Source organism: Cottoperca gobio, chromosome 11 (genome assembly GCF_900634415.1).
Source record: "Cottoperca gobio chromosome 11, fCotGob3.1, whole genome shotgun sequence".
Classification (NCBI taxonomy): Eukaryota; Metazoa; Chordata; class Actinopteri; order Perciformes; family Bovichtidae; genus Cottoperca; species Cottoperca gobio.
Window position 1 is genome coordinate 11,099,682 of NC_041365.1, and position 21,864 is coordinate 11,121,545.

General features: G+C 42.0%; 1 protein-coding gene across 2 annotated transcripts in view; it reads right to left on the reverse strand.

Annotated features, from left to right (window-relative positions):
• Positions 1-19,334, reverse strand: part of efna3a (ephrin-A3a) — a 55,037-nt gene extending 35,703 nt beyond the window's left edge. For both annotated transcript variants that reach the window (XM_029443622.1, XM_029443621.1), the window contains exon 1: positions 18,735-19,334. In XM_029443622.1, coding sequence (XP_029299482.1) covers positions 18,735-18,844 — 110 coding nt within the window. In that variant the 5' untranslated portion in view covers positions 18,845-19,334. The remainder of the gene's footprint in view (positions 1-18,734) is intronic.
• Positions 19,335-21,864: the final 2,530 nt, after the last annotated feature.

Here is a 21,864-nt window from a genome sequence, read left to right on the forward strand (position 1 = left end):
AACACGTCAACAGCTCTCAATACAAAGCAGTACATTGTCACACATGGTACAAAGGCGGCAGGCCCTCCGAAATAGTCCAAAAGGACAGCGAAGCACGAAATATATCGATCACATCGATTAACAAAATCCAATCTGGATTTTTCAGTCACATATGCAAAATAAAATAAATGTTTTTGTACATATAGAAAAAGCAGCAGCTAAATGCAGTTTATATTTAAATTCTACATGTGACATCTTTTACACATACAGCTTTCAGGAGGGGGTCTCACATGACAACAAATGTCGACGAGGGATTTTACAATCCTTTTTGCAATCAGAGTGATGTGAGCTGAGCGGAGCAGGGAGTGTGGTTGCCAGTTCTGCTAATGAAAACAGAAACCTGTTTTCTCCGAGTGTTAAAAAATGGTTTTGTTCAGGTGCAAAACAAACTCGATTCCATCTGTTCTCGATACATTTCACATTGATTTTTCCGGTAACAAATAATAAACAACTGCATGAAATGTGCAAACCAATTTCTTTGAATAGGCGTTTTGAAAAGTGTTAAATTATTGAGATAAAGTATTGCCTAAAGAACTCATTTCTTTATTAGCACCATCAAGATCGATACAGGGAGATTGTTTTATACAGTATGAAAGTCGAATGTCTATTATGTTTCATTCAATACCCAATTTCTTTCTTTATTTTTATTTTTTTTAAAGGTAGCTTCTTCTTTTTCTCTATATACAGGTATATAGATTTAGTATTCCAACAAATACAAAGGTTGTCATAGTGTCTACATTATGCAACCATCTACTACAAAAAAAAGCAATAAAAAAAAATAAAAAAATCGAGGAATAGATTTAGTCAAATGATTAATTGAATATTTTTCATGTCTAGGAATATTGCTAGAGCATTTGGCTATTTCTTTTTACCAAATAGCGACGATATTTTACGGTTGATTTTTGTTACTTTCAGAAAATATGTATAAAATATAATCATCAGTATTGTAGACACAAGGAATAAGTAGGTAAATAACAGAACCGTCTCACTTTACTGTAATACAATCTTTAAAACCAGGAAAAGACAACATCTATGCCATATTACAATATCCAAAATCTAAATCTAGTCTCATATCACAATTTCCTAGATGTTGCTTGAGTTGCTTGAGTTTCTTAAGCCCAGTAGTCCAAACCATAGGATGTTTATTTCCAAGTGTGGGAGGAGAATTCCCCTTTGAGCTGTCATTATGGATTTTAAGTCTGTCAGTCATTCTTTTAGTCCATCAGGCCTCGGCTCATTCCTGGTTTGGTACAGTACCACCTCCAAAGAACATAAGACGTTTTAAAGTCTTTGAAAAGACACACAGCCAAATTTCCCCTTTCATTAGCAAATCTGGCATCCACACACTGCCACCATCACTCTCTGACTGAAGAGTCAGAAATGATGTGTCCCTCTTGGCTCGTCACACAGAGACATTAGATGTCTGCCAAAACTCTGCATGTGTACAAGATGTGCCCCATGCATTATTAATTTGTGAACAGTACTGTGTGTGCGTGTGTATGTGTGTGTGTGTGAGAATTAATCCTCTTTACACGTTCATAGATGGTGATGCTCCTCCAGCAGCTGCAACACCTTCGTGAAAACCAAGTTAGATTTTTATTCTTCTGAATTCCTCTTGCCAATATGTTTTCAATGTATTCAGAAGTACATCTGATTAAAGCACAAGCTGAAAAGTACAAGTCTTGAACTGTATGTGGACAAATCACGATAAATAATTAATCACACAAGAAGAAAAGATCACTACCACTGTGACAGCAGGCTTATCCCTTTATACTGTAAAGCTTTAAGAACAGCCCAATAAAATTCCTCCAACACTTCGTTGTTGTGCTATTTCCATAGATCCAGGCTGACACAATAAAGTATCTGATAAAAAGCTGGATGTGACAATGGTGGCTTTTCTCTCTCTTAAACGTGGCTCTGGTGAAAACAGGAAGACTGGCGAGGGCGTAATTTAGATGAGAACATCCATCGATCCACCGGTTTCTCTGATTAATTAATCTTTCCTTGCAAGCAGACTTTTTCCTTCATTATTTTGAGTGCCACTGGCTGCTTTGGCTACCCTTGAGTAGTTTCAAATTGCAAAAATACAGAGTAAACTGTACAGGGTAAACCTTTTTTATTTGTTTCTTTTGAAATAAACACACTTAAAAAAAGGCAGAATCCTATCCATCTAATCTATCACTTAGTATTAAAACCAGGTACTAACTCACTGTAATCAATACACAGCAGAATTAAACAGTGTTAGTGCTTGATCTGCAACATTATGACAAGGCCCTTTATTCAAAGTCTCTTTTCAAAGGCCTGTGTGTAGGTGTTAATTCTTCATATTACCTTGACTGTCAGCATCAGGCCATACATGCCACACGTCATTGATGGGGTCATGCATTTTTCATAAGGTTGTACATGTATTTTAATGAGCAGGGCTGATGAGGTGTGCTACATCGGCACGGTGGACGGCCTTCACCACTCCCCCTCATTCACCATCTTCCTCACAACCTGTCAGTCAACCACTCCAAGGCCTCCTCACGTCTGTCTCTCGCAGTATCCTCGAATATCAATCACAGCGAAATCCCTGCATATTTCCATGAGATAATTAAGAGGAGATTGCAACGTGGTGCACACGATCAATCTGCAAATCAGTGGACCAGATTAAATCCAAATTCCGACTCCGTTTCGCAGATGGCAAACTAAACAGCCTAAACTGACAGAGATGCGTTTGGATGGCAAGTCGGATACCCCCCTGCCGGGCGGAGGAGCCCATGTCAGTGCCTGTGTGTAATTTGGAATTAATGGGACGGTAAAACTTTTAATTCAAAATCCTAGCCTTGGGGACAAACACATTTGCATACAAATGAACACAATTTCCTGTTTGTTCGGTATGCAAATACAAAAGAAGGAACTTACAGAGGGGCTGCCAGAGTTGAACAAGCACCACGACTCTCGCCCGAGTGCAGAAAGCGGAGGCACCCAACCAAGCACTTCAAACACAGCTCTGTTTGAGATATCAGGCTACGGCAGGGGTGAGTAGAGACCACCCTGAAGGACTGCACGCTCTTGTGGGGCTCAGAGTAACCTTTCTCTCCTCATCTCATTTACACCTGGAAATGACAAGTGAGGTGGGTCTTTCTCCAAACACAAGAGGCAATTAAAGACTACTGATCTGAGGCGGCGGGGGAGAGAAAGGTGTCCATCCCAGGGGGAGTGTGGCTGAAAATGCTTATAGTAAAAGTGTAATTAACCAATTATACCCTTTTACACTTTTAATTTCATCAACACTACGAGATCTTCTAATGTCATTTTTTATTAATTGCAGTTTTTTTTCCATACAATGGACTGAGATAAGAGAAAAAAAAAAAAAAATTCAAGGCATCTGTCCTCTGTGGTGTTTCAATAAAGGTTGCAGGAATGCTTTGAATGCCAATGACACTCAGGAAATGAGGCTACGATCTGATAGCACATAATTTATCACTGTAAACATTAAAGAGACAGAGAATGATAGGACCTGTTTGCATTAACATAAATGACTGGCATGCTGAAGGTGGAACAAACCCCCCCCCCCCCCCCCAAGCTTGTTAAATTCGGCAGCCACAGCAATCTGCTTGCCAGGTTGGATTCGGTTTAGACCTATACAGTGGACTTAATGACATGTGTGTTATGTTTGCATTACGCTAGCTGAGGAATGTATTACTTATTTCCAGCAATATATTTGAGTGACAGCCAGAACTGCTGTTTTTCACAACAATATCTCGTCACAGACTGGCACACACACAAACAGCAGGATTTGTAATTAAGTCTCGGGTCGTAACTGAAATGACCCTGGACATCGGGCTATGTTAAAAAGCAACCCATTTCCCAATGACTTCTCATTAGTAGGCGCTGCAGCAGCTCCCCATGTACAATCCTCCCTTGGAACTCTGAAGGTGACACAGCAGTTACAGTGGACTTTGATGGGGCACTGGGGAGCTGTACTTCATATCACAGGACTACTTCCTCTGCAGAGTAAAAGGTTTCAACAATCAGCAGCTGCAGCCATTTGGGAGGAAGGAGGGAAAATCTTCCTTCTCTGGCAGGGGGAGGCGTTTTATCCCAGTTTATAGGTGGCCACTGGTAGACAGGCTCCACTTCTCTGCGAGTAAAAAGAAAGATTAACCTCCTCCAGGTCATTCCCTCTGCCACAGATATAATCCAGTGCGTAAATCATTAATTAATTGTGTGTTTGCATCAACAGTAAATCTTGCAGATCCTCTACAGGAGCCTCTGTCGCCTCGCCTCCTCAGCATCTCACAACACTAAATCAGTGGGTTAAGGGGTCATCAGAGAAAAGGTTTTTTGGACACGGCAGAGAAGTAAAGGAGAGCCTGCCTGCAGATATGTGGATGTGCTCAATTCACAGGTCAGATAGGATCATGGTGTCTCCTCACCCGCAAAGTAAAATCGCCCGGGCCGTGGATGGAAACCAGCGCCCACGCTGCCGGGCCTCCAGTTACCAGCGGCCTGATCCCATTGCGTATTCACTCGCCGACTGCAGGGCTGATTAAATCTGTATTTAATTGGATCAGATCTAGTCGTGATGGAGCGCTCCCCCCGGCGTTTAACCCGCGGTCCTCTGTCAAGTGAGAGGGAAAAAAATACTGTGGGGGAATTAGGAGCGGGAAATGAATACCAATGATAGGCTGTGCTAATACCCAGCGCAGGAGGAGTGGACCACACCTGCAGGCCTGTACAGGGAGGAATCAGAGCTACCGGCTTTTCTGTCTGTGCATATATGCGTGCATGTGTGCGTGCGCGTGTGTTTGCATAGTCTTTTCTTCCTTGATTAGTTAGACATTATGTTATTCAGGTCGTACAAAGACATTTTCGGTTGATTAGCTGTTTTATAAAAGCACATCACTCATAACTCAACATTATTCAAAAACTCTCACCCAATCAAAACTTTAATCAGTTTGTCATGATTACTCTATTTGGATCTTGGGAGAAAAAAAGAATAGAACAATCACATTTGCATAATTTCTCAATAGTCAATACAATTTTACAATTATTCCTCGATTAAGAATCCTTAAATCATACTGCGTGTGCACGCATGTTAGGGTTGGGCTTGTGTAAACATTTTAAAACCAGTTGGATATTAAACACCGGGCGGTTGTGCGTGCACGGAAGATGTAACTGATCTTCAGGGGGTCTATCTTGGTATAAATGGCAGGTCCTATGGATGGAAAGCAGAATATCTGGCATTTGGATGTGTGAGTCAAAGTGTTACGTGAGATGTCTTACTGCACAGAGGCTGAGGATGTTGCATCAGTATAAACAGCTCAGTGTTTGGAACTGGATGCTGAAGGGGGGTGAGGGTAAGGAAGGGAAACCTCTCCGAGTATTCAGTTGTAATTCCTCCCTACAGTTTCAGACACATCATATAAACAGCTGGGTGGTTTATTGCACCGAGCCCTGGTATTGGACATTAATCGTGAGATGGGTAATGGTCAAATAAGGACATAATCTCTCTCTCACACACACACACACACACACACACACACACACACACACACACACACACACACACTTTCTATCCGTCGTTGAAATTTAACAAAAGAAATCATTATGATTTTTTTAAAGGGTTAAAAAATTCAGATGAAAATTGGGTTTTCAAAATACCATTTGCGTCGCTAGTCAGTAATTAAAACAATTGTAGTTTAGCTTTTTATATTAAAGACAATAAGCAGCTCATGCGTTTACTGTGCATTAAGAAGAAGCGTCTTTGGTTCTACTGAATAACTCAAAGACTTAGCGATTTTCACTTTAGTGGGTCATTCACAAATGACAAGAGAGAGAGAGAGCTGAGAGAGCGTTACGAAGGTCACATGGCAGTCATGTGAGAGGGGCAAATTTGTTTTGATTTTTACTATTGTGTGAGAGACCAAGAGAGAGTTTAAAGAATAAAAACGTATCTCCAAAATATCGACATTTCTTTTATTTGTTCAAAATCGTTTTACAATGTAGCAGTCAAGAAAACATACAAAAATCTCCTGTTACAATATTAACTTTCAGTTCTGCTCACTGATTGCATCATTAGAGTTGCTGCCAATCTGTGCAGTCTCTCGTTAGAAATATTTCTATAATTATTTTCAGTGAAACATTGGCTGACCTGACACTTTCTATGACTCCTGGGTGAATCAATCCACAACAGCTTTAGGTCAAGGCTTACGTTCTATAAATGCAAAATGACCTATTTAGTAAGCACCTAATGTTCCATTATTACCCAGCATTCAGTGGTGCTAACACGACTATGTCAGTGCTATTACACCCTCAGTAGCTTCATTAAATACCAAATCACAGCCAGTTTACTTTCAGTGACCTCGTCCGTCTCTTCGGAGGCCGTGAACAGTGAGTGGAGGTTAGTGATTAAAGGTGTCATTCCACCGGGTGACCTCAGAGGTCAAAGGAATTCTGGGTAAATTACCTTGCAGAAGGCCAGACCTATATCGAACTTCTCAGAATGAACCACAAGGTTGATTGAAAAATGGGTATTTGCATACAAAGCACTGAGCAGGGGGCTGGCAGAGCTGCACACGCTGGCTCTCCGCTCGGGTGGAGGTGGCAGCGCTGGAAGAAAACGAGTCCTCATTAAGCAGAAAAGCATCATTTTCTAAAGCTTAGAATGTGTGTGCGCTCTCTTCCCCCCCCCCCCCCCCCCCCCCCCACAATAAGAATGACACTAGTTTGAAAAATATCTGAAACTTAAATAACTAAATAAACATGTGATGTGTTATTAGAATGAACTGGGCTGTGCTCATAAATAATACACATGTTGATAGATTGCTGATGAACTGTCTAATGAAGAGGAGGCAGAGGGGGGAAGAGAAGCAGAGTTTTTTGCTGATGAACAGCAATTTATTTTTTTCATAGATTTAAAAACTGAGACCTCGCGCACACACACACACACACACACACACACGCACACGCGCACACACAACGATGCAGTAATGCTAATGTCCCTGGCATTTTTTAAACTGCTGTTATCTTCCTGGTACTGCACATTAGCTAGAGATATGGTTTCCCTGGCACTAATTTACCTCTATAAGGCAGGCGCTGGAGGTTAGAATCAAAACCTAATGAAACCTCTAATTTCACCAAAAGTTCATTCCCGTCAGGGAAATTAAAGCCTGCTAATTAGGGATTACAACCTGTTTTATGAATTGCAAATGCCAAGTCAGAAGTTGTTAGAGAAATTAGGAAATGACTACAAGAAAACTTTCTTTCAGCAGACAGGATTTATGTTGACAGAACAGGAGTAGAGAGCTTGATGTTCTAATTTACAATACTCCTGATCAAATGAAAGAAATAACCGCCAGAGATGTGAATTTGATTATCTACAGTCTCTTTCGTTTCTTCAATCACGACCCACAATGTTTTTAACGGCAGTCGGGGTTCGCAGGGAATAAACCTCCTGGTATTACCACCAATTTCCACATGAGGAATCCATCTTTCGCAGTCACCGTGTGTCATACTTGCTTTTCACATCATAAACAAAAACCTGTACATGTTATTCTCTTCACTACATCATTTAACTCTCAACAATGTGCTGTTCTTCTCTCTTCCACCATACTGCATATTTATTTTTGCATTCCTCTTAAATGTTATATGAAGATAACCATATTGATTTCCTGTGCTTCCTGCCTCTCTGACAAGCCTGTACCTGGCCCTGTCATTGACTGTCACCTGTGACACAGTCTTCCACACAAGACAGCATATTTCTTCCTTGCATCATCCACACACACACACACACACACACGGATTTCAGAATTCTGACACAGCTGCAACTCGAAAAATCGGTGAGTGTGTTTTGAGTATGTGCGTATACTACAGAAAGGAAGAAATATAAAATGAAAGACAAGATAGATAGAAAGATAGAGCGATATAGGGAGAGCGAGAGATAGAGAGAGTAAATGTTTGCTGTATCTAAATCAGCAAGCGGCGCAGGTGTTGTGGGCCAGATATTTACCTCCAGGCAAACTGATTTTTACAATGACATAAAAACAAACAAGTCCCCCCTAATAAACACGTTTTATCGAGCCAAACACATGCTGGTGCTAAATGCTGGACTAAATGGGTAAAAAACATCCACCAAATGTGATATTGTAGGCATTAAGCTTTCTCAGTTATATTTTCTTTCCAGTTGTTGTTACAATTGGTTTCCTGCAAATACTACTCTTGGTAATGAATGTATGTGGGTAAAATCCGGGCCACTGATGCAGTTCCCAACTCTGCACTTTTCCCTCGTTTTACAGCAGAGCCTCCAAGCTGCTTGTTCTGATACAATACGCATGAGCACCAGAAGAAAGGTTGAGGTCTTTAAAAGACACTTCCTGGAACACCATTAATATTCCCCATACACACTCTTCCTCTCCTCTATACGAACACCCCCGTCCCCCTCCTCCTCCCTTATCCCCACTTCCCCTCCACTTCTCTGCCTTTACATCCCTTCACTGCCTTATACCTCCCTCCTCCATCTCCATCTTTTCTTCCCTCCTTACCTTACTTTCTTCCTCTTGGTAATTTCTTTGTCATAACTTTTTCTACCGCTTTCTCTTCCTCAAGGGAAGTGGCACAGAATCCCTTTAAGTACTGCAAAAGCAAATCTATTTATCATAACCATCTGTCTCTTACTGTACGTATACTTTATGCTACACTGAAAGACATACTTACACACACAGAATGTAGAGAAAAAGGAAAACACAGCTTCTGTCATGCGTACCTACACTGTACTAGAAAGACAAGAGCGTGCGCAGTGAGCGAAAGGGTTTCTCAACAATGATACAATATATGGGGTGCACTCTCTCAATAGCAATAGAGCAATAAATTAAAGGGAGGTAAATGGGCGGTAGTGCCCACTCTCCTCCCACGCACGGCAATGCGGTTGAGCGAAGCGGTCTTTGGGGACTTCCCATTGACTCCACACAAGGTGAGAACAGAGCAGGAACAGAAGGCGGAGCAAAAACGGCAGGAAGACCGAGAGGGCTGCTGCTGCTGCTGCTGCTGCTGCTGCTGCTCTGCGAGGCAACAGCAACGAACAGAGAGGAAACACAGGCGCGAGGGAGGGACTGACCAAAAGAGACAGAGAGGGCCAAGACAAGGAGACACAATCATTACTCCGCTTTCACCGACAATCAATCAAACAAGCATGAACAGTATGCAAGCATACACAAATAACCCGGACAGACGATGAGACATGAAAACACCTTAAGATCCACCTAATAGCAGCCAGACACACACACACACACAGAGTGAGAGAGCCCAGCAGGACATTGATATTCTATACACCCACACACAGCATGGTGAGGATCTGGACTCGTCTGTGTCTTCCAGTTTTACACACTATACACTGGTCTAGACACAGTCCCAAGCAGCATTACACCGGTTGCTAACATTACGAAGAGCATGACACATTTTCTGACATATTTAGAGTTTGTTTTGTCAAGAGTGTAGAGTAATTATAATATATAATTGCGCTTTATGATTTTCCTGACACAGTCAATGAAATGAATCCCAACATTAATTTGCCTAATAGGTCCATTATAATTTCCTCTCCAATATCTATTTTATATTTATGTGAAAACATCAAACAACTGTATCAATTCAAGTTTCTCCCCAAAAACTACATTTAAAAGATTACATTTGACTTTATTTGCCCAATCCTTATTTTTTTACTGAATACACCTTGAACACATCATAATGCAGGTCAAGAGCACCTCCGTTACTGGCTGCTAATAGCTAACGTTAACTCGCTGTACTCCTGCCGATTTCAACACAGGTTTCTGTCGTTTACAATGTAGCATTATCAGGGGGAAATAGGGTGTGTCCCCTGGACGCCTCGATAGGGAGTATTGCGTCTTTTCGGATTTTAACGCATCGACGCCGTTATTCAGAGGCACCTGCATTACTGTTGAAAAACGATTAGCATCCAAAGTATTGGTTCTCGTGACATCCCTAGCTCAGACAATGTAGTATTGACAGTAGAGTGGGCTGTGCAGTATGATGGGAGAATGCACTGTGCATGCAGAGGTTTGAAATCTTATTGAATACCTATTTATCGAGATGCTGGCAAATCTGTATATGTGATAGAAGAGTGCGCTGCGGAATACAGTGCATAGTTAAAAATATGCCATAAAACATAGTATTGTTGTTTTATGTGCTTTTCTAAATGATTTCACTATGAAAAGTAAAAATATTTATATTGAAATTCCAAAATTTCAGAGCTGAACTTCCTTGGAAATTTTCCAACCCTCTAACTCATGTTAGAAATGTGGCGATTATAGCCATGAGGACACCAGCTGACCAACCACATACCTTAACAAACAAAGCATTGCAGCAGATTGGTACATAGCCAGAGGATAATTTACTCAGTTTTAACAAGGGGGCACGGTGAGGAGGACCACTGGCTCTGCTATATGTTTCCTCTCTAATCTAGTCATTAATAGTGAAGCATTCAAAATGTAGTGATAACAAGCAGGGCGCCACCCCTTCTCATCCATCCTCGAACCACCCCCCTCGGCTGTAACAAATGCAAATAACAGACTGCACTGTAGGGCTGTTTCTTTTACTAACACTACACACTGATCCAGAGAGAGAGGGCAGGGGAGAGGAGGGGAAAGGAATACCCCCCCATTGATGGAGGATGCTAGTAGTGTGGGATGAGTCACGTATTGTACATATAAATCAACGGGTGAGAATACCAGGAAGCAAAAAAAATGCACGTGCGAGTAGAGACACATGATTATGCATGTGCCGTAGCTCATGTATTAACCATAACTGAATTTACACATCAAGGCGGCAAATGAATTCCAAATAGATTTTTGATGCAGACCAACACGAGACCTGATTAAATGATGAGGTTGAAGATATGGAAACATGGACGGAAAGAAAGGAGTGTGGTGCCACCGACAGAGCTGTACTCTGAATATTTAATATAAACTCAGCGGATCAGAGATTGAGCGTGCCATCGCAACACTGGCCCCCTTTAAAAGATAAAATATACCATCACTACAACTTCTCTACGCCTAAATGTCCCCCATGAAGTCAAGGACAGAATCAATGCTGTTAGCAGGCTGCTCATTTTATAAGCTGTATCAACATTTATTTTGCGAGTTCGCCAAAATACAAAATTAACCTGTTGACTGTCATCTGGTAAACATGTATCCCGTGCTGGTGTTGGGAGTGAAAGGCCCCCCATGTACCATATTGTTTTGATATTCAAAAAGTTAGAAAGGGATCGTAAATAGTCGACAGAACCCCTCAGTTAAACTTTAAAAACGTCACATGGAGCTCAATTGGTAGAGCAAGCGTGTGGGTTGGGCAGCCCAGGTTCAAATCTGACCCACTGCCCTTTGTTGAATGTCGTCCTCTCTCTCTCTCTCTCTCTCCACCTTTCCTTCCTATCTTTGGTATTTTCTATTTAATAAAAGGCAAAACAAAGTCCAAAAGATATTCTTTAAAAAAAGAAAAAGAAAACCGTCACATTAAGAATAATCACCTTAATCTCCAGACATTCAGAACGCGTTCTATAAAAATATGACATTAGCTAACGTAAGGTTAGTGTCAGCAGGATACATTTAAATAATATATTCAGTTCCAAAAATCTGACGTGATTTAGAAGCAATGTAATGATGTCATGACAAAAATCATTTTAAGTATCCCAGTAATGTAGCTACAGTTAAATCACTGTATGCGAGCTACAGTAAATTGATCTGTTTTATTTATTGTCCCCCTTGAATGGAGCAGTGACCGCCTAGAAAAGTACAACTAATGGGTCCATTTGACCGTTTCCCAGACAATCCTGGCTCAAACGCTGCGTAATGGCTCGAGTGTATAGGTCATACTGTACAGTTTACAACAACGGGTACAGGCTCTCTCCAAAAAAAATTTGTTTACTTCACAAGTGTGTGTAGGCAGGAATATTTAAATATCTGCAAATGTAAAATTTGAGCAGAACAGCCCTCCAGCTGCCTCACAAGAACAGAACTTTTAATTGCTTGCCATTAGGTAGCTTCCCGTCCAATCCACTTACATCACACTTTCAAGCTCTAAAGACTTTATCATATTTGTAATAGAACAGTTTCGCTTGAAGATGTACTGATTTTAAATATTCCCTCTAATAATATAAGAGGGATATATTAAGCCACCGGAGATGGTGGCTGCTGCTGAAGGGTCAAATTACCTTTAGTCATTCTAGATGCACAGAGCACTAGAGAGAGATTTCAATTTTCTTCAGATATTCTCATTACAGAGAAAACGTCTGCCAAAGGGTCTCAGACCTTCATATAATTAAATCCTCAAAAAGGAAAAATCTCAATTATAACAGAATACCTAATTATCATGCTGCCCATATTCCAAATTGCCCTCGCATGAAAGGAAAGCTGGAGCTGTATCATCCCCTCTGCTGTGAGGACAGTTTCCACTTCTCTTAACACCGCTGTTGTTAAGCACCCAAGAGCATTAGAGGGAAGACCTGTCACGGCTCAAGACCTGAAGGGAATGAACAGAGAACAAGATATGACAGAGCACAAACCTGTGTCCTCACTTGCTGCCTTTTTTATGAAGGGACACTGATAACTGTGAGGGTGCTGGTCGGTGCAAAATACCACCTCAATTGCCATACCTCAGAAGAGGCCTTCTGCTTCAATACATTATTTTGACCCACTGCTGTGGCTGCCAAATCATTTTCCAGGCCATGTAGTGTAACAAGGCCCATTTCCCAAATAATCAAACTCCAGCCAGTGACCATCCACCTATCGATAGCTTTGATCTTTTTCCTACATGGCAGGCATTTCCATCATAGCCGCAATGCAATTTCCCAGTGGGTAACGGGCAGTGCGATGCAGACTCCCAGTGTAATGTACTGTGGCGCTACTATTCGGAAGTTGGAAAGCCCTCTTTGTAGAAAGCATTTGCATTCAAATCATTGAGTCTGAAATTGGTTCTACCTGGCTGGGATCAGGTCTATCTCCTGTGGGTTCCCACTGCCAGTTAAGTGCAGCTTTTATAACCTTGGAGCGCAAGGAATGCTAATCGCTTTTGATGGCGTATGAAGGGTCTAACTATGTTTTTCTTTGGACTCCTACTAAGAAAGTAGCACCCCCCCCTCACCTGGGGTACCTCTAGATGAGTCCCATGGCACTTTCCCATCATAACCCATGAACGGGCTATTATGGCCCACCAAACCTGCCAATTCCTCATAATAATGAAGCCGAGCAGGCTTGGGGTGACTCGTACCTCTAGAGGGACCAGAGAAGATAAAGAATTGGAAACACCAAAATGGGAACCTGTATTGTGACAGAGTACTTTTATCATTTATTTAATTCCAGGTTGATTAAGTGCCTCCTCCCTGAGGTTTTATCTGTATCCTCACCCATCTTTTAAATGTAACTCGCGCTCACTGCACTGTAGAGGCAAATTACTGTTCACCAAAAGCAGCAGCCTTTTGAATGAACATTAATACCTTTTTGCTTTTGTTTCATTGTAAATGTAGATAATTCTTAACAATGTACTTTACATATAAACAACAGCGATGGGGAAGCACTATTTTTATTTTTTACTTAGCTTGCTTTAAAGTGTTAAGCAGGTGAGCAATGAGACATTTTGCAAAAACCTATACTGTATACCGATGCGCTCAAATAACCTTTGAATCTGCGGAGCAGGCAGAATGTAAATGTATGCTCTGATGAAAACCTTTCATTTTTATCTTGTATGGAATAACTTAGTTTGTTTAAGTCTCACAGTCATATTCAAAACCATATTTTTCTTTAATCTGTGCTCAGCCTCATGTGTTTGTCTTCTCTGAAGCGGCCGCTGCTGCCATACCAAGACCTTGTTTAGTGTAGACATGGTTAAGGCCTCCATGGAGCATGAACCCCGGAGCAGTGACTGACAAGCCCATAATAATCAATTCTCAAGCATGCTGTTCCAAAGCAATACTTCATCTGAGCTTCCCGAGCCAAGCTCTGGACAGTTCATGGAAATTTACTGACACCATGAAATCCAATTAAAAATGCATTTGGACATTGATCACCTGATGCACCCAGATTGATTGCTGCTCAGAAAGCAACCTTGTAGTGTTTTTGTGCAGCCAGGGTCCATTCACCTCTCCATACCATATAAATATATTGATCTACTCAACCACTCTTGGATCCATACGAACCATTAAACATCCTTTCAGCGTTTCTCCATCCATTTATGTGACTCATAGCAGAATCCTACGAGCTAAAAATTGCCAGCACACCTCTTAGGAGACCAATAAGCTTCGAGACACCACTGCAGATCTACAGCATAATGAAGCCAGGTGATAATGTCAAGTTAACTATCCATTTAAAAGCGCTCTTCATCAAACTAATCTTCTGGATGCCTGAGCCTGATAAAGAATATAAACCATTCAAATGTTCACAAACAACTTGAATAGTTGGAGAGAGGAATACTTCATCACTGATGGAGACACATGTTTAATTCAAAAACGTATAAAAGGTCAGTTTGCACTTTTCAATCAGTGGGATTCTCACATTCTCATTTAACACAACTGCAACGAGGGGGAAAAAACTACACACTATCCATTGCTGTTTGTGTGGCACAATGAATGTGAAAGAATGAATTGAATGGCAGTGAATAAGATGCATTTGTATGCAAAATTGCCAAGACAGCCCAGAGACGGAGCTGCGGGCAGACGGACGTGCATGTAATCGGTTATCAAATCAGCTCGTCTCCTGTATGCTCCATCTGTGGCGTGTGGCGCAGGGCAGAGGGGCAGGTGAATGGCGGGTTCTATTGTCTCTAAGCATCGGTCCACATGAATGACTTAGCCTGTGTCCATATTAGCACGGATCAACTCCTCTGGGTATCATCTCGTCAGAAAACAGCAGCTGCAACACATTGGGCCAAATAACCTCACTTCCATATCCGCTAAAACCTGCGCTCTCTTTCACCCTTTCTGACTTTTGGCCGACTCAATCAATCGTTCCCTTTCTTTGTTCCCCTGAAAGACTACTCCACTTTCCACCTTTCTACCGTGTTCTCCTTCCATTATGCCCACTTCTTCGCTGCAGTAATATCCTTCACACTTTGCATCCTTCTCTTTTCCTACATCTATTTTCTGATTCCTCCTTCTCCATCACTCACTCTCTATTTTTATACTTTCTCAGTAACAATTCCCTTTACTGCAACTAAATATCTACAAACCTTTCCCTTTAGGGTGTCAGGGTTCTCCTCTGCCTTGCCGGGGACCAGCTCCAACTCTCTCTGGGTCTGCAGTCACCCACACAGACCGACCTGGCGGTTAATGAGCCTGTTGAGTAAGACGGCACCTCGACTCAACATTGATCACCGGGCCTCTGTACCTCGAACTCTCGGGGAGGCCATTTGTCAAGGTGATAATTTATTTTGTAGCACCACATATGGTGTGCAGAAGATTGGGTTGTTTTCTCTTCATGTGTTCTAGAGGTACAACAGACACTATTTCTGGTGAAAATCAGGGTCATAATGTGTAGCATGAATCGCGCAGAGGTGTAACTCACCACGGATTATTTCACGCCGAGAAGGCAAGGGAATGGCGATTTAGCGAAGAGATGTGTGGCACATTCCGACTTAATTCTGTATTTCTTCCTACGCCAGTGCAAAGGCTTCTTACTCTGGTGTCCTGCTAAGCTGTAAGCATCAGCAGACACACTGTGTGACTTATGGAAGGAGTGGGTGAATGAGAGCTGCGCTGTTGTTTTGATCATGCTGGCATGTGGTTCCCAATTATGGAGATGCGGCCTGTCTAACCAGCGAGGCCAAACACCTGATGGGAGGAGGTGGCGGATGCACAGGACGCTGCTTGTGGGAAGGCGAGGCTACCGCAGTGCACCGCTGCTCCTGCGTGCTCTCAAGATGTTCCACATCTCCCCCCTCTAATTGGCAGATGGTCTCAGATGCGAGATGATTCAATGGCCTGCGTGTGTGTTTTTTCCTGCCTCAGTCAGCCATTAGCAGGGACATCTGTAACGAGTTGGCGAGGCGCACTGCTGAGAGCGGAAGCTGAGAGCAACACTTTTCTAATGGGGAGTTGTGCAATCGTGACGGATTTGGGCGGTAATCAAAGCCATTTCTTTGGGTTATGATAATCGAGACATCTCGCTTCAAATAGTCCGAGACAGAGGAAAACAATCTTTGAACAATCGTCTGATAGTTGTTTACCTAAGAAAAACTGCAAAAAATCAAACAGCAGGGTATTGCTGGGTATGAACTGTGTGACAATCCCCTTTTGACTTTCAATACACCAGAGCAAGACATTCCTCACTGCGCATTATCATAAAAAGCCATTTTCATGGCTTTGGCACAAACAACTTGGCTTCCAATAGATCCCATTTCTTGCAGCTGTGCCGTAACCATCTGCGCTGAATGCTGCGCTCAAGGGTAAAACATTAGGGTCCCAACCAGAGTTTGGCCCTGAAGGCCTCTGATGTCTGGCTCTCTGTCGCTGCCTCATTTCATACAGCCCCCTCATGTGTCTTCCTAACCAGAGCTGGATGAGGGAAGGAGCTGCTTTGTTGAACTTATGAGGGCTTCAGCTGGTTCTCTAGGTCGACAGCGTGGTGGAGAAGTGGACCCGGGCTAAGGGCTTTTTAAATCTTGATGGCCATCAGTATTCTTGCCATAGCCTCTGTGGATGTGTCTGCTACATGCAAACTGGGTCAATATTTGCATTATTTCAGAGATTTGTATCCCACTGAGAGGAAAGTACAGGTTTTACACATGCAGGCATTTAGACCCACATCTGCACGTTGTCTCTCTCTCTCTCTCACACACACACACACACACACACACACACACACACACACACACACACACACACACACACACACACACACACACACACACACACACACAGTATTCTAAATTCCTTAATACGAAACCCTATTTGTCACATAACTGTCAATTTAAACTCACAAAATGTGCTAACACCATAATGAATGACTACACTGAGCAACCTTATCCACGCTGTGAAAATCATTTTAGACCGAGCAGACAGCGAAAGACTAATTAAAATTGATAGATAGGACTAATTCTGATTTTGACACTCAAAAACCTGTGCACTTTAAAAGAGCTTAAATGCATCAGTTAATATAGCAGGATTAGCTGCAGTCATAAATCTAAAATATTTCTGAATGCGACTCTGCTATTCACACATTAACATTAATGAGGAAGTGACAGAGCAGCAGCACCTTGACTTTTCCCGTAAGGTTTTTTTAAGCAGTTTTCTCACTGTTTGACTTGAGGAAACCTTCAAATATGTCAATTACCCCACATCCACATACATTCAAATGACTTTCGTACAATTTCTAATTCTAATCATCTACTGTATGTGTGTACTCACAGCTGAGAGCCTGGGAGGTGAATGAGGTACCAGGAGCAGATGGGGGGGCGGTAATGAGATGCAGAAAAAAGGGAATTGAGGGGGACAGGCCGGCTGGTGAGACACAGCAGAAAAATAAGAGAGGGGAGAAAATAACCAAGTATAAGATACAGAGAGGCGATAGGAAAGACCCGTGTCTGAGGTGCATACAAATGGACAGGGAAGGAACACAGATAGAGGAGGAGGGGAAGAAGGAAGAGTGGGGGTGCAAAGAGGGAGGTTGTGTGAGGAAAGGAGATAAAAGAATGTGAGAAAGATGGATTCACTGTTGGCTAATGAGAAGACAAAGGCAGTAGAATCCACATCGATCTCTGCCCCACAGTGAGTTGGCTTTATAGCTCACAGGTAGAGAGAGATAGGAGAGCCTGGGGAAGCTTACCTGAGGTAAGCAACCTTAGTGTTGTAGGAGGAATCCAAGTCCAAGGATAGGCTTAGACATGTGTGTGTGTGTGTGTGTGTGTGTGTGTGTGTGTGTGTGTGTGTGTGTGTGAATACATTAATGTGGGTTTGTGTGGCAAGCATACTTATTTATAGTGAGGGTATATACTAAAGCTGATTTATGGAAGTTTGAGCGGTGTATGCAGGGTACAAAGAAAAAGCACCTATAATCAGCCAAATGCTGGCAAAATATGCAGGTGGCTAGTAAATTTGCATCCTTCACCAGCAAAAAAGAACAAAACAATGGTAATCTATTCAGTGGCTGGTAGAGATTTGAGCATTCACTAGCCATATGAATTCACATTCAGGGTGCAACAGTATGTATTTGTGATGCATGTTGACAGGTAAGGTGACACTAAGGCAACAGAAAAGAAGACTGCTCAAATGAGTCATTATTTGTGAAGCAGAAGAGGGACTAAATGCAAGATGGAAATCAAATATTTAAACAGTAACCACTCTGCATGCAGGACGCAGAGAAGGAACACTGTAGGAACACTTTCCCTCTGGAGATGCATTACTCTGATTAAATGATTACATGGAAACGAGAGAAATTTGAGGCTTGAAATTATATTAGACATGAAAAGAAGCAAGTATTTAATGAGACAGTTGTTAGTTATCAGATTGAAAGGCTGTCTTATCTTAAAACTGGGGAAATAATTGGCTTATTATTGTTGTCCCTGTGGTGTTTCAAGGTCTTAATGCTGTACACAAAAGAAACACGTCGCCGCAGAGCATCTACCACTCTCTTGTAAACAAGTTATCAGCACAGGTGCAACACGAGTTAATTCGCTGTTAAACACGGACAGTGCTGCAGCAAGCCACTTACAGTAGGTTTGAGCTGTTCCAGTACACCGCATGCCGGTCGTTGGCTCTCGACAGGTGCAAGTTTGTAAGCGCCAGCGTGATGAGGCTGAGAGAAAACGTTGCGAGAGCCATAATCCCTCCGGTGCTCGTCCAGCCCTGGTTCCCCTCTCTTCCTTCTGTCCCAGGCGACGTGTCGATCACAACATCCCAGCGGTCGAAAAAAACACCTTTTCAAGTTCCCAGTTACCTTAACAACGGGGCAAATCAGGGTGACTTCTTCTTACGTGTTCTTCAACACGAACTCCATTGCGACGAGACCCATTTGGACATCTTCACGTGCGCTAAATCTATTTGGGACTTATTTCTGTTACCCGCTGCGCACTTTCAAGTCACTCCTTGTTTTGTTTGGCAGCTCTGCTTTCATTAGACAGACGCAACACAGGTAGGCTACTGATAAGGCAATTTCTACCACATTCACAGCTGTTGTCGGATTTAATTGCGCCCTGCACAGTTTTAAAGCCGCTGGATCTCCGTGGAAAGGTTTGTGTACCATGCGCTCCTCTCACTAGCAGCAGCAGCCCCACGCTGCGTACACAACGCTACAAACCCGCCCTCTGATGGCCGAGAGGCGCTCACATGTCCATCTATGCTGCTGCTGCCCCGCCCCCTCAAAACATGCAGTGTGTGTGTGTGTGTGTGTGTGTGTGTGTGTGTGTGTGTGTGTGTGTGTGCGTGTGTGTGTGCGTTTCACTAACTGGAGAATATGTTATCCTCTTAATTAAAAGTAGATATAAATCGTGATCTTTCTTTTGACGGGACACTTTTTTTTAAGGATCAATTATATAAAGTAAGGGTTTAGTGTTTAAGATTATGATATACATTTTAAACAGTATGTTTAAATCCGATTAAGGGATTGTTTGAGTGTGAAGTGAAGGTGAGATTTACATTAAACTTTCGCAAAGCATAAAATACAGCACATGTAACATCTAGAAAGTAGCTTTTATCTATATAGGTTTACTTTTGGATTATACTGGATACACACAAAAAGACACAAATCCTCAGCAGCTGTGAAATGACTCATTATCACACGTTTAATCATTATCATAGTTAATTACAATCAAACTGTTCACATTTCTGTCAACAACCCAACACAAAAAAAGGAAGCTGTTTGATATACAAATGTTTGACAAGTTAAAGGGAAAAACCAACACGATGACGGTGGAGAGTGATGCCTTTTACTGGCAACAGATAACCCAATAATGGCCCAACTTCAGATTGCAAAAAGGCAAGCTGTGATTGGTTGGGGTCTGTCCTGTAGTCTACCCTGTCTCTTAGCCAAATCACAGCAACATTACTAGTCTAAAGTCGTTCAGCTTTCTGAGACATTTTACTGTCCAGGACTTGCTTTCCAACAGTGTTTATATTTCACGATCAGCTTGCACATTCACGTAGACACACAAAAAAAATGCACATTGGTTTCTATCTTGTAAGGCTCAAACTGCGTGCAAGATATTAGAAATGTAGAAGTGTTTATTATTTTATATGTTATTATTTTATTATCATATAAACATTTTGCAGAAATTAGGTTATTTCAGAATCACCATTCAGCAGGGGTTAAGGGTTAAAGTTAGAGCTAGAATTCAGATTAATATTAGAAAATGAATATAGTCAGAGGAAGGCCATCACAAGAATAGTAATAACACACATATGTGAATAATTATGTGTGTGCGCACATGTGTGTGTTTTACAGTGAAATACAGACTGAGGGAGAGTGAAAATGAAAATTCGGAGACTTTAATTAACCTGTTTAATTTCGCCTGTGGTGGTTTAACCACTCTATCTAGCCTAACGGCGACTGCTGTATTAATGGCTGAGTTAATTCCAAATATTAAGCATTAGCCTCGGTTTGATTAACTCTGCCAATTTCATATCTCATAATAGAGTCCTTTTTAGAGGGGATATCAGTGATATTCACACCCATAACTGTGCTCGTAGACGCTGTTGGTGAAACTTTAGCTAAGCGATCCAAACATTAATCTGAGTGACCTCCAATGAAGAATGAATGGTCATTACACTTCTCAGCCGAATCCCTGAAGGTCATATTCACACTTCCTTGAGTGAGGAGAAGTATCCGGACTCAGTTGTACATCTACTGGCTGCTTTCTCCTCTCTCGGCTCTCATTCATACACACAGTCTGTCTAGTTTGCTCTCGTTTGCTCTCACTCACTCCCTGCCGCTCTGTTGTTTTTGTCAGTGATGACGCCTCTCTCGAGTGCCCTCCAGGCATGTTGCCGTGGCGACTGGAGTAAAGGGGCGGATGAAAGAGCAAGTACAACTCTCCCTCTCTCTGTCCCACCACCTATCTGTGGATCACTCGCCTCCATCCAGTCTAACATTTGTCATCCTTTTGTTGCCTCGCACTCAGAGGAGGGGGAAAGTGCTGCATATCAGGAGCATATTCTTCCATTTCTTCACGAAGTGATGATCTCTCGCTTCCTGTTGCGTGCACCGACCACACAGTGCCAATGAAAGTGAGATGAAAATCTAGAGAGTGACATTTAATATGTTTCCTGCACCCGTCTCCACCAGCAGAGGCACAAATGTATATTTATGATGTGCTTTGTGAGTACGACTGTGTATTCTGAACATGTGACTGGATGAGGCTTCCCAGTGTCGTAAGTTATTGAATGCAGTTGTTCTTTCAACTTTGTACCTTGTGATGCACTGTTTATTTATGCTTATTGCCTCTTGCAGCTTCTGCAGCAGCTCAGTTTGTATTTTGCAATAGGCTTTGGTGAGCACTACAGTATGGCTTGTTACCTTGACTCTGTTTCTGATTAATTCATGAACAGCAACTATAGCATTATTGATTATTTCAATAATTTGTTATCATCAATCAGCCTCAACACTTTCATATATCCTTGTTGACTTCATATTGATTTCCTAACTGACTTCATTTCTGGCGTGAGCAATATTCCAGGAGAAAATGTGTCGGTTTCTTCCTCCGTGGATTTTCTTTATTCTTCCTCCTGGCTTCTATCTGAGCGATCTCTAATTTCCAGCATCCATCTGCTCCTCCTTTGCTGATGTCTCATTTCAGAGTAGGCTCATCTTTAATGTTAATGGATGAAAATGAGGTTGTCTTGATTGA